The sequence below is a fragment of the Ictalurus punctatus genome, chromosome 5 (genome assembly GCF_001660625.3).
Source record: "Ictalurus punctatus breed USDA103 chromosome 5, Coco_2.0, whole genome shotgun sequence".
In the NCBI taxonomy this organism is placed as follows: Eukaryota; Metazoa; Chordata; class Actinopteri; order Siluriformes; family Ictaluridae; genus Ictalurus; species Ictalurus punctatus.
Genome location: NC_030420.2, coordinates 7,523,079 through 7,537,317, shown reverse-complemented (window position 1 = coordinate 7,537,317; position 14,239 = coordinate 7,523,079). Strand labels below are relative to the sequence as shown.

At 37.7% G+C, this 14,239-nt stretch overlaps 1 protein-coding gene across 1 annotated transcript; it reads right to left on the bottom strand.

Annotated features, from left to right (window-relative positions):
* Positions 1–8,095: 8,095 nt before the first annotated feature.
* On the bottom strand, positions 8,096–13,093 carry LOC108265044 (taste receptor type 1 member 1). Its single transcript, XM_017467129.3, has 6 exons — positions 12,907–13,093; positions 12,271–12,568; positions 11,426–12,169; positions 11,094–11,306; positions 10,894–11,014; positions 8,096–10,258 (listed from the first exon to the last, which is right to left on the bottom strand). Exons 1-6 carry the CDS (start codon positions 13,086–13,088, stop codon positions 9,330–9,332), a joined length of 2,487 nt encoding a protein of 828 aa, XP_017322618.1. The 5' UTR covers positions 13,089–13,093; the 3' UTR covers positions 8,096–9,329.
* Between the last annotated feature and the right edge of the window lie 1,146 nt (positions 13,094–14,239).

Sequence of the window (14,239 nt, the reverse complement as noted above, 5' to 3'; positions counted from 1 at the left end):
ACTGGCATTGGGTCAACATTGGCTAAATGACAGTTTTCCTCTAAAAAACAAAACAAATCAAGCAAACAAACAGAAAAAAAACACAATAAACAATAGTCTGTCCCTGTTTTGTTCATGTTCTGTACATGTTTGTTCCTCTCACTGTCAAACAAAAACAATCCAGTAGGTTAATTGATGCATTTACATATACATCATACGGAAAATGCACCACTTTAAAAAAAAAACAAAAAAATAAAAAAATAAATAAAAAAAACAGCTTTTAGAAATAAAGATGCAATCTTGGTTTTGTTTGGTTTTATTGGGATTGAATTGGTTTTATTGTGGAAAAACATAAATAAATAAATAAATAAATAAATAAATAATAAAAGGGAACACTAGTGGACCTTGTGTGTTGGCTGGGAAGGTTCTCTCCTTGCTTCACGATTTACTGCTCTAACAGAGTGAAAGAAAGAAGAGAAAAGAACCTTGGCATTTGATGTCCTCTTCAAGCGCGCGCCACGCGACACAATGAAAAGGCGATCCATTGAGTCAGCTGAACGCTGCTCTGCTCCAGAGCTGGGAGAAAAATACACTCCCGCCCTTTCCAAGAGCCCACTGATCTTTGCATCAGCCTTTTGTCTGGCTTTTCTCTCCATATGAGATGAGTGAAACGAACGCCTTCACTTTCAAGCCCAATGTTCCCTGATTTAAATGGAAGAAGCGCTTTGGCATGGACTCAATCCTGCTTGTGTGTGTTTAAGCCCTCAGATTTGCACTAACTGACCAACAAAGTTGCTAAACAAACAACACACACACAATTAACCCAACAAACAAATAAATAAACTTTTGTGCGTGTGTAAAAAAAGAAAAAAAGAAAAGAAAAATCACAACACTTAATTTTGTGCTAGATCAAAGATTCCCTCTTTAAGCCCTTCAGAAGAGCCTAAATAACAATGAACAAAAAATAGACACATCACTCTACGTCACTTGGAAGTATTAGTGCACTTTATATGTTTATATCTGTGAAATAGGCTATAGATATATATGCTCATGAATGGCTGATGTGTTGCATAGTGCATATTTTCTATTAAAAGCCTTACATTTTACTGAAAGTTGTGGTTGCTGTAAAAGATAACTCATCTGGCCAGTCGTAGTTCATTGGGGGCAATTTGTAGTCTAATTAGCTCGCGCTGCTCCAAGCTGCCAAAAATCAGATGCTTCTAAAGCCAGCATTGTCTCACTCGTCTCTCTGTTTTGATGGATAGAGCGTTGTCTGTTGACAGGTAGCATAACGCATGTAGATTTGTTAACATCCAACGCTTATTTAGTCACACAGGACGGACTTTTCTGGATGCATCCGCAATAAACTTGCATGTAATGCACCGCAAAATTGGTGCAAATCACGACAGCGTGCATAAAGCGGCGCTAAATCGGTATGAAATTGGAGCAAAGCACTGTGGCGCATAAAGGCTGCTTCGGCTCCATTGTGCTGCTTGGACGCTGCGTTTTCACGCCGTTTTCACGCTCCAGTGTAACACGTTGCACCATATTAGTGCAATTTTCAGAGAGCAAAAGTTTACCCCCCCATCTCTTTTTTTTAAAATCCTAAATGATTTGTGAGGTTTTGTGGGTTTCTTTTTCCTATCTCGCAAGATTATTTTTTAATCACTGCTAAAATATTTATAAATGTTCAGCAATCAACATTTAAAAAAATATATTTTATTCATTTAAGTAGAAGAACACACGCAGGACACCTTTTTTTATTTCCAGTGTTTAACTGCAAAAATAAAAATTGAAACAGAAGCATAAGAAGAATAAACATGAAGCCAATCTTGTTCAATCACCAGCAAGACTGAACAAGATTTCAGATCAAACACTTAGTAATAAGAAAGCTGAAATATTCAGATTTAATGTGTGAAGTTTGAAGTGTAAGAAGGTGTGTGCGTATGTAAAATAAATAATAATAATAATAAAAAAAAACAGAAACATCACAACACCCAATTTTGTGCTAGATCAAAGATTCCCTCTTTAAGCCCTTCAGAAGAGCCTCGTTAATAACAATGAAGCAGGAACGACTTGTACGCATACTTATGCATGATAATGAGTTGCGTTGAAACAACAAGTTGAGTGTATGTTTATGAAAAGCCTCCTCAGCACTGAGGCCGCTTTCACTTTTCATTCTCTGTAACTCATTAACCCTCAGCGCCATTTCTAGCCGCACTCAGCAGGGGCATCCTACAGTCATTTCACGCATTCTGAGACTTGTTAACAACAATTAGTGAGGCAATTATACAATTACCGGCAATAAACTTTTTCTTTCTCAGGGAAATAATCCCCCCCCCGCATTAGCACGTGAATGTAAAGACAAAGCACCGACACGAACTTGAATCGACGGAGATGCGCGCGCGTGGTGAATTCCCTTTCTGGGATTATCATTAAGTTCTAACCTTCTAGATACGTGTTTCTGTGATTATTTCAATAAATCACAACTTTCACACGATTTTGACCAAATTGTCGGTCTGTTTGAATCAACGTGTCATATCATCACCCCCCCCCCCCCCCCCCCAACCACACACACACTGAGTCGCAGGGAACCTGGAGCCTACACCAGGAGGCATGGGGCACAAGGTGGGGGACACCCTGGATGGGGTGCCAATCCATGGCAGGGAATAATCACACGCACATTCACACACCCATTCATACACTACAGACATTTTTTGGACATACCTATTAGCCTACAGTGCATGACTCTTTGGACTTGGGGGAGGAAACCGGAGTACCCGGAGGAAACACCGAATAATGAAGTTAAACACACTCACACACACACACACACACACACACACACACACACACACACACACACACACACACACACACAGAGGTACACGCAGTCTTATTCAAGCTTGATGATGACCACACACCCAATTATGTTACATGAATTGGGTCTAAGTCATATTATTTCTCTATATCAGTGGTCACTAACCCTCTTCCTGGAGATCTACCTTCCTGCAAGTTTAATCTCAAACCAAAATCTAACAGACCTATTTTAGCTGATCAAGAACTTCTTAAGGCAATGATTAGATGGTCAGCTGGGCATTATGGTTGGAGCTAAAGTTTTCAGTAAGGTAGATCTCCAGGAACAGGTTTGTGACCAGTGCTATCAAGCAGTTCCACTGGAAGGGCTTACTAACAAAAATTTTGACTTTCACTTATAATCTTCACAAATCTTCACTTATCAGGCCAGAAAATAAATACCTTTATTTTACCGGATGCCCCATTACACCTGAAATCACCCTTTATTGTAATGTAGTCTGCATCTCTTTCCAAATATCTTACATTTAACTGCAATTAAGCATTTTGCACATCATCATATAGAACTAGAGCTGTGCATTTATAAAGTAGGCAATACAATCGATGTGTTATGAAGTAAGCGATGTTCCAAGCAGAATAGTGATGATTTTGCAAAATCAGGCCAACGTCAGCCATTCTGTTAGGCCAACTTTGTGCCAACGGCACTTTGTCCACTGGGTCAACTTTGAGCCACCAGGGCCAACGTCTTCCAATCTGCTGGGCCAGTGTTTACCCAGCATTGTAAATACAGCTGGCTATATCGTCCCATACCCACCCTAAACTGAATCTGGGCCAACTTAAGTTGCTCTGTGTGTGTGTGTGTGTGTGTGTGTGTGTGTGTGTGTGTGTGTGTGTGTGTGTACATTTTCTAAAAGAAAAATAATGTCACAAAATGAATAGAAATAAAAAAAAAATACTCCAATAAATGTCAATAACTGCCTCTGTGCACGCATGCATCATTTCAATTGAATTATTTCCTAATGAAGTAGTCTTCAAATACCTTATGCAAAATAACTTAACGCAGGCCATCCCTAAACAGTTGCACAGGCCACCTGAAACCGAAACAAATCGCAGAACCGCCTCAAAACCATTCAGAGATTCAATACAAAATAAGAGGAATCAAATGGCTCCCCACATGGTTACACACCATCCCCAAGCATACTGTGCACAAACAACAATCAGCGCGCGAGTTTAGTACAACATTTCATATAACCTGCAAAAAAAAGTCTTAAAAAAAGAAAAGAAAAAAAAAGGCACGTCACGTCTCTGTTTGCTTTGGTCTAATCAAACAGGTTCTATCATGAATTTCTATAGACTGGTCTGTAGGTTATTTAAGAGCCTTTATTTTGGTGCAGAGGCACAATGGCCTGTGTTTGGCTGTGTGCACCGGGGTTAGGAGCTGAAAGGGCGAGAGGCGCGCATTAACATCGCTTTGGGTTTTCTCAAGCCCTGAAATGAACTGGCGGAAAGTAACTTTATAACCCGCTGAAGGATGAAGCCTTTGTCCAAGCTCCTCTTCAAAAACACAAGAGACTAACAAAAGGGAAGCCGTCTCATTGTTCGTCACTAAATCTTTGGTCAGGGATGCGCCTTGAATTGCAAAACATCTGCCATTTACTTTTTGGACTTTGGAAAGCGCATTTGTGTAAGAATGAAATACGGACTTCGTGGACACTGCTTCTGGCCAAAAAAAAAGAAAAAAAAGAGCAATGACAAAAGAGGCGCGAGCACAGAGGAGCTACAGAAGCAAAAGGGTTCTATTTCAGAGCCTAATATTAGAGTTATATGGGGGTATGGGGGTATGGGGGTGGGGGGGGGGCTGTAGTGAAACATAGTCCTTAATTTTGGAATCATTTACATAAATTTCACATGTTTGAAAACAAACCCTGTGAAGGTGCATTTCAACATGTTATACACCCTGAAATGACAACTCAGGTAAATCCGTGTGACATGTGAATAGTAGATGATCATGATCACGAGTAAAAAAAAAACCCATAAAGTTTCATGTTAGAAAATCAAATCAAATCAAAACAAAACAAAAGCAAATGCCCTGCATTTGAAGGAAAAAAAAATTGTGTTCAAAATTCATATGTGAGAAATGAAACCACATGCACTAGATGTGAACAGACCACATGTAACTAAAAAACACGTAAAGTCCATAAAATCGGTGTGTGTGTGTGTGTGTGTGTGTGTGTGTGTGTGTGTGTGTGTGTTTGTGTGTGTAAGAATGTGTTCAGTTCAAGCATAATATATAATACAACGTGAAGATTTTCTGCCAATCTACAAAACAAACAAAACAACCAGTGTTGATTAAGATCAGTTAATTCACCAATGCAACATTAAGGGCTTCATTCAACACAGGGAATAGTGATATGTAGACTGTGTTTTTTTTTAAACTGAAGAAGAAGAAGAAGAAGAAAAAGCAACAGAAATTACATTTCTGGAAGGGTTAAAAAGCGTATGCAGAGCAACTCTTTAAGTGGGTTTGTTTGGAAATAGAAAAATAATGCAACTAAAATGTCATTAGTTTTGGACTAGATATAAATGCTCTTGGATCTAAAAAAAACACGTGTATAGTACACACACACACACACACACACACACACACACACACACACACACACATATATATATATATATATATATATATATATATATATATATATATATATATATATATATATATATTTAAACCAGGATAATTCTAGAATAAATTATATGGATCATTATATAAAGGTTAACAAACTGTCGGCAAAACAGGAAAAGGAAAAACTAAATGATTTTTAAAACATTCATTAAAAATTAATAGTGAAAAAAATAACACTGGAAATAACAAGCAGAAATAATAATAATAAAAAAGTTCAACATTTTGCGATTTTAAACATTTAAACATCACTGTAGCCTACTTAACATTTCAATTTCGAAACCTCAGAATGTGTACTGTGACACAATTTTATCACGAGATGGATATCATTAAATTGCCCTACACACACACACACACACGCACACACACACACACACACACGCACACACACACACACACACGCACACACACACACACACACACGCACACACACACACGTACGTTTGTTTGTTTGTTTATGACTATAATGACAACAACAATTGTTTACGATAACAACAACAATAATAATAATAATTATTATTTTTCTTCAACTTATTATTATTATTATTATTATTATTATTGTTGTTGTTGTTGTTGTTGTTGTTGTCATAAAAGATTGTTGTTGTCATGTTATTGTTGTCATTATAGTCATAAACAAATGTGTGTGTGTGTGTGTGTGTTGTTGTTGTTGTTGTTGTTATTATTATAGCCTGCTGATTCTCTATAGAAACGGCGTGGGTGGCATTTGTTTCTCCATTGACATAAAATTGGGATAAAATCGACAAATTGCTGTTTTCGTGCATTTAGAGAGAATATATAGGAGGTCTGTATTGCACGCTGGGTCTCACTATTGAAGCAATTCGTTCCTGCATTCACGGTCCGTCCTCCTGTTAACAACTGCGCTCAATGGCCGGAAAAAGCCGCAAATCAGCTGTAAAATGAGCAGCGCCCGGGAGCACTGAGCTCCTCTCACAGCCAGCTGAGTTGCGAAGCCTGGCTAATCAATTCGATTCATTACATTAACAAGTGCAATTAAGACCAGGGATTTAAGTTAGATTTAAATACCTTGCAGACAAATCACACACATTTTACACGCGAGCATACACTGTGACTATCTGAGGCATCTGTGAGCACATGTGAAAGGTGCGTCATTTCATTTCAGCATGTTATTCACTGGAAATGCACGGGTGACTCACATGCGGCAGAATGTGTACATAATATTTGATGACGTGGAAAATTTAACATGTGCGAAATGTGTTACACACACAGTCCACATATTCATTTATACAGAATCTCACAAAAGTGAGTACATCCCTCACATTTTTGTAAATATTTGATTATATCTTTTAATGTGACAACACTGAAGAAATGACACTTTGCTACAATGTAAAGTAGTGAGTGTACAGCTTGTATAACAGTGTAAATTTGCTGTCCCCTCAAAATAACTCAACACACAGCCATTAATGTCTAAACCGCTGGCAACAAAAGTGAGTACACCCCTAAGTGGAAATGTCCAAATTGGGCACAATTAGCCATTTTCCTTCCCCGGTGTCATGTGACTTGTTTTTGCTACAAGGTCTCAGGTGTGAATGGGGAGCAGGTGTGTTAAATTTGGTGTCATCGCTCTCACACTCCCTCATACTGGTCACTGGAAGTTCAACATGGCAGCTCATGGCAAAGAACTCTCTGAGGATCTGAAAAAAAAGAATTGTTGCTCTACATAAAGATGGCCTAGGCTAATAGAAGATTGCCAAGACCCTGACACTGAGCTGCAGCACGGTGGCCAAGACCGTATAGAAGTTTAACAGGACAGGTTCCACTCAAGATATATTTACAAAAATGTGAGGGGTATACTCACTTTTGTGAGATACTGTACATACACATTAATTGAATTCTAGATTAGATTAATAATAATGGGTTTTTTCTTAATCACATGTACATTACAGCAAAATTCTTTTCTTCGCATACCCCAGCATGTCAGGAAGCTGGGTCAGGGCGCAGGGTCAACCATGATACAGCTGGATAAGGGCCTTGCTCAAGGGCCCAACAGTGGCAGCCTGGCATTGCTGGTGGCTTGATCCCCTGACCTGCTGATTAGTAACCCCGAGCCTTAACCGCCACGCCACCACTGCCCCCATTAGCCTGATTCATCCTGATGTGCTACCTCTGCTTATATATTAATTGATTAATATTCATATAATATACAACAGTTAGTTCCAGTCCACTAATTTGATGAGTCGTGCAAGGTTCCAAACATGCTCATATGAAGTATAACCACGTTTCACTGTGTGTATCACTCCGTTCGTCTGTATTCGCCACATAAAATTCCACTTCCTAGTTCAAATCGGTTACTACAGAAGTACAGTAGTGGTAAAACTTTTCAGGGATATATCTTTTGACTTAAAATATGAAAGCTCGTCAAATGAATAGGAAGAAGGCACACCAATGTTACCTTTAACTGGAACCTAGAAATCAGTCTGAACTTGCTAGCCACCTTAAGTAACTGAGTAAGTACAGTAGTTACTATACTTACTATTGTACAGTATTAATTTGGGGGTATTTATACATTATTTGAATGTTATTTGAATTGAACAGCCAAAAAACGAGAAAACAATTTTCATTTACATTTTTTTGTTTATTCCAATGCAGAGGTATGATGTAAATTAGCTCATTCACAAATTCAGATTAATTGTACACTACATTAGACTGTTTATCATTCATATTCTTAAATACATATTCTATAGTCATGGAAACTACCAGTAAAATACAAATTCAACAGTATTTCTACTATTCAACAGGATCAGATAACTCTATTATCACATGCATATTGGATTACTATTTAAAGTCATACATAAGGGGTTTGAAAGCCCATTATCTATAACTGAGTTTTTATTTAACCATAGATGAACAATATGATGAGTTTGCTTTTATAGAAATCAAAGCTACAGATGACTGACAAATTAAGGGGGTGGGGGGGGGGGCAGTTATGGTGGCACTATTTGCTGTAGGGGCATTTACTGAATAGTTTGATGAGTATGTAAATGATGTAAATCATATACTATGGCCTTCACAATGACCAGATCCAGTGAACCAGTTGAACACCTTTGGATGATTGTAGAGTGTTAGACAGTGTATTTACCAATATAAGCAAAACAACAACAATGTGAATATCCTTTGGAAGAATGGTGTTCATCTCTCCAGTACAGTTCCAGAGACTTGCCAAATCGATGCCAAGCCACATGGAAGTTACATTGTAGCTCAGCACCTTACTCAGATACTTTATGTTGGTTTTCCTTGAATTTGTCACTCATCTGTATGTAGTTCAGCAACTTGCAAAGCATAAACAGTAAAAACACACCAACAAAATAAGTATAGCTATACAATGTATTGCAATTGACAAATCTGCCAAAGCACTGTTATATAACAATATACTTAACCATTATTCATATGAGAGGTTCCTATTTAGGATCTGCCAATCTACATCAGTCGCTCCCAGTGTATCAAAAAAGTTTCAATTCAAGTGAATTTTGTATGACCATAATCCGCTTCTAACTTAGAGAGTTGAAGATCGTACCAATTGAGTTACTATCAGGTGTTGGCCTTTAAGAACCATTAACATCCACACTAGTCATTTTACTATTCTAAGTGAAATACATGCCACCCTCTCTAAGTACACCATATCACAACCAATAGGCATCTATGCACAAAAAACCTTTCATACTTGTTAAGTAGATTATGAAATGGGTAAAATATTTGGGTCCTGCAAGATGTCCACTCCATAGTTGGATTTGATTGTTTGTGCGCGCGCGTGTGTATGTGTGTTGTGATGAAAAACAATGAGTGGCAATGGACTCAGACTTTTAGACCCGACTGTAGTCTACATCCTATTCATGGTTTGAGTATAATTCTGAATTGATGTCTGAAAATATGCTTGAGTGTTCTTTTTTGGCTGAAAAATGATGACATAAGACTTTGGGATGAAGTAGCTCAGTAGGATTCCATATAAACTGGATAACTGTGCCCCTGCCTTAAAAAACTGGATATACAACCCTGGAGGAAATGTAGCCACTGTAAAGTAAAAAGACCAGCTGATAAAGAACAAAAGCATGCTGAATGCTATAGATTTCGCCTCGTTGTAGTTTTTTGGTAGATCAGTGCTCATATAAGAAAAGGCGAAACAGAGGACACAGAGGGACCAAGTGAAGGACAGACATGCAAAAAATGCCTGCTCTTTCCCTGCTGAACAGGCAAGCATGATTGCATCTGCTGTATACGTTTTGGAAGGAATGGGTGTTTTTAGACTCATCCATAAAACACAAATGAATATTTGAAAAAACGAAAGAGTAGAAATGACAATCCACTGGCCATTATGTTGCACCCACAATCTGTTGATCTTGGGGAACTTGGCAGCCATTTTAAAAATGCAGAATATCTGAAAGGAGCGCACTGTCATGCAGGAAAGGCAGACAGTGTAGAAAAAGTAAAATGTCACATTCCTGAAAACACAGTGGATCTCTGTTGGCTGTCCCAAGAAAAAGAACACACTTATACTGGACAAAGCCAACGAGGCTAGCATGAGGAAACACATATTGCCTCCAGCAGATTTCACAACCGGTGTGTTGTAATTGTATAAGAAGAGTATGATAACTGCAACACACAAAACCAGCAGAGTGACAGCAAATATCGCAAGTAATATGGAAAGAGGGTCTGTGTACTGAAGATACAGAATGGAGCGCTTCTGGCAAGATGTGCTTCCCTCTTCAGACCACTCGTCTACATTACACAACTTGCATGTGTATGGGTCTTCTGAAAGAATAAAGGCAGGCAAAGAGAGAGGAGTCAGCTGGAGAATGTCTTGTTGCCTGCCCACTATAACTATAACTATAACTATATATATATATATATATATATATATATATATATTTTGCGTTAATGTGTGACTCCACCTAAGATCTCATGCTTGAAACATACTTTTTGATGAGTCATCCATTATAGGTTATGAAAAATGACACTTCTTAGTGTCCCACAATGTTCACACAACCCTGTTACCTGAACACATTCACCCCTATAAAATATTTGGAATATTCCACAAGTCACATGTTCAACAAGTTATCAGAATTTCCTGTAGATCATGGCACGAAGAAAATATGTTCCCTCGTTCTGTTTTTTTTATTCTTTTATTTTTTAATTATACTGTGATACTGCCTGACAAGGTCACTTGAAAGTACAACCCTGTTACCCAAATTGTAGACTGGAAGTAAATTACAGTAAAATGTGTTGTTTCTAAGATCATTAAAAACATAGTGTTTTGTGGATTAGCTTGGAGAATAAAAATGCGCTGACATGGAAGTTTTACTGAGATGCTTTGTGAATAAAAGCTCATACTGCAAAACCAAACTACTACTTTAGAATAATTTATAAGTGCAGGTCAGAATACTTACGTTCATAGTTTACATAAGTGTTTGTTTCACACTTCTTACACTGAAAACAGCATGCATAATTTTGGTCCTCTTCCCTTCTGAATCCCTCCATACATTCAACTGAGCAGTTTGCAAAAGGAACCTTATGAAAGCAAGAAAGCCATTGTCAATGTATACTTAAAATCATGATATAGTACGTGATGAATTAAGGTTTAACTTACAGAAGCTTCACTGTCCCAGCCTATAAGGGAGTTGTTGATGGTGAAAGTAATTTCTGGATATGAGTTGTATGTGCCAATTCTCTCAAAAACCGGAGGACTGGCTTCAAGGCGCCAGAAGACCACATCATAAAAGACAGGTAGATCACCATTTTGATCATACTTTACTTTACGGCCATTAAGAAGAAAATCCAGCGTCTTCATTTCCTTCAAGAGCTGCAGAATATCAAACAAAATGGTTTGTGAATATTTCATGCAAAAAAAATTAAGCACATATTATGAATATTTAATAATAATAAATGTAAGGGGTTTTCCCTTCATTCAAAGCAACATACCATGAAGGGGTAAACTGGAATGCTTTTGTCGCAACCATTTGCATCACAGTGTAGAACTTTGTGTAATGCATTTGCCATGGTGTAGATCGCAGCATAAATTGGAAAAGAAAATGTGGGATTTTCATTTAAAATTTCCTCGGAACTCAAAAGTGAACAGTTAAGACAGTCTTGGTTACACATTTTTTTTACTGGCTGAGGAGGATGACTTTCATCATTGCTGTTTTCATCACTTTGTCTGGTGTAGATGAACTGCTTAAATCCATCAAAAGACATTAGCTTTTCTGTAATGCCAAAAATGTTCCCAATGTTTTGTATTCCTGGTTCATTAGGAAGCTGCTGATTCATAGACCATGCCTCACCTGCAATCCAAACCTTATTTCTGATGTTGTTCTTTATAGCTTCTCTGATTAAGTTTATTGCTACATCTTGGGACGAAAACACCACTATGACGTTAATCTTGCGTTTTTCAATTGTACTCAGCGTGGAAGTGTAGTTAGAGGTTTGGTTAAGTAAATCCTGATAGGCCAAACAGATGCTATTTTTTTTGGCATATTGGGAAAAAAAATTCAAGCCATTTTGGCTGTAGACATCCTGACTGCCAATAAAGGCAACCCAGTTCCATCCAAACCATTTAATAATGTGAATAATTATATCTATCAGGTTTTTGTTGCTAGGCAGTGTTCTTAAAAACGATGGGTACACTTTTTTATTACTCAGTTGATAACTTGATGATCCATAATTCACCTATAAATGGAGGAATGAAAAAAGGTTAAATAAACTATGACAATGATTAGTCAAGGCAGTCAATTTAAAGTAAGGTAAGAGAGTTGTAAGTATTTCCTTACCATTGGAACAAGGGCCAACATGAGTAAAGGTGCCACTGTAATTGTACTAGTGCTTCCATATGGCCCTGTCATAGCAATAACTTTAGGTTTATATTTGTTTAAATATCTCTGAACTGGAATGGATCCGTTCTCAGAGATAAAACTCAACACAGAGGGAAAATTCTGCATATCTGAACAATGGTCAAAGATCTCATAGCCGAGTGAGACATTAGGTAGGAGGGTGGAAGAGTTATTAATCTCTTCTACTGTAAACCTCATCATCTCAAGCATCCGATAAGCTGCCACATCAAAACGATATCTGGAGTAAAGGAACAGGAGAAATCTGAAAGAAATTCTTGATCCTTAAAGTAAAAAGATAAAATTCTGTCTGTAGGTAGCCCTACATGTGGATAATTTGTTCGTTGTGTCATTGTTGCCTATATATATAACCAAATTTATAAAATAATAATAATAATAATAATAATAAGAAGAAGAAGAAGAGAGAGAATAAATGTATAATACCAATAATAACAATAATAATAATAATAATAAAGTGAGAAGAACTTAGAGTAGGCCTGTGAATGTACTCATTTTCAGGGTGCATCGATGTTGCACTTTGCAGAACTTAAACATTAGAAAAGAAAGCATGTCACTTACCTGTAACACTCAAGGGCCACTGGGTAGGACTGGTGTACTGCTGGAAAAACGTTATTTAATGAAAATAACCCACCCAACAAATAATCTCCCTGCAAGCTAAATTCAGATGCTGAGCAGGTGATTTTGAAAAAGAATTGATTGCTAAAATCCAAAAGGAAAACATAAAAGCTAAGCCACTGCATTTTGCCAGGTGAAACATTTCATGACAAAGATGTGTTTTAAAAGTCAAAAAGAATGAGGGGTAGTAACATCTGTGTCCACTTTACATATGTGAATTTGAGTAAACCACTACATGCATCATTACACATCCAGTTTCTGTCAAACACAGTATTACATTATTATGTATTGCAGAGTCTCTAGAATGACAAAATAACCTTAATAAATTATAATCATAATACAAAGTAAGACACATGAAAAAGTCTCTGCAAAATGAATACCTGAATGCTGATCTTCCAAAAGAAAGTAAACAGGAAAAGACTGAATAAATGAGTGGATTACCAAAATGAGTGCATATGTTTCATGACAGATGTACTGCATTATTCAATCTAGTGTCTGGTGTTCCCTTTGAGGTGTGCGGTGTCATCATGCCAAAATCTAAAGAGTTCTGTAAGGCCTCAGAAAAAAGGTTGTGGATGCCTGTGAGTCTGGAAAGGGATTTTAAAAAGATTTCCAAAGTATTTGAAGTACATCAATCCACTGTAAGGAAAATCATCTACAAATGGTGCAGATTTCAACTGCCAATTTCTCCAGGTCTGGCCGTCCCAGCAAATTCAGCCCAAGAGCAGACTGTCTGATACAAAAAGAAGTGTCCAAGAACCCCAAAATTTCTTCACAGGATCTGCTAGTAAGTCTAGCAACTGTTGGTGTCAAAGTGCATGTTTCTGCAAACAGAAAGAGATTGCACAAATTTGACCTGCATGGGAGACGTGCCAGGAAAAAGCTTTTGCAAGACTACAGTTTGCCTATGAGCATGTAGGCACAGACCAGGCCTTTTAAAATAATGTGCCCTGGACAGACGAATCAAAGATAGAGTTGTTTGGCCACAGTAACAGCAGACATGTTTGGCACAGACCAAAGACAGCTTTTCAGGAGAAGCACCTCATACCAATTGTGAAGCACGATGGTGGAATTGTTATGCTTTGGGGTTGCTTCGCTGCTTCAGGGACTGGACAGCTTGCATTCATTGATTCAATTATGAATTCTACATCATATCAAAGAGTGCTTGAAGATAATGTGAGGCCAACTGTCTGAAAGTTGAAGCTGAACCAAAAGTGGACCTTTCAACAGGATAATGATCATAAGCACACTAGCAAATCCACCAAGGAATGGCTCA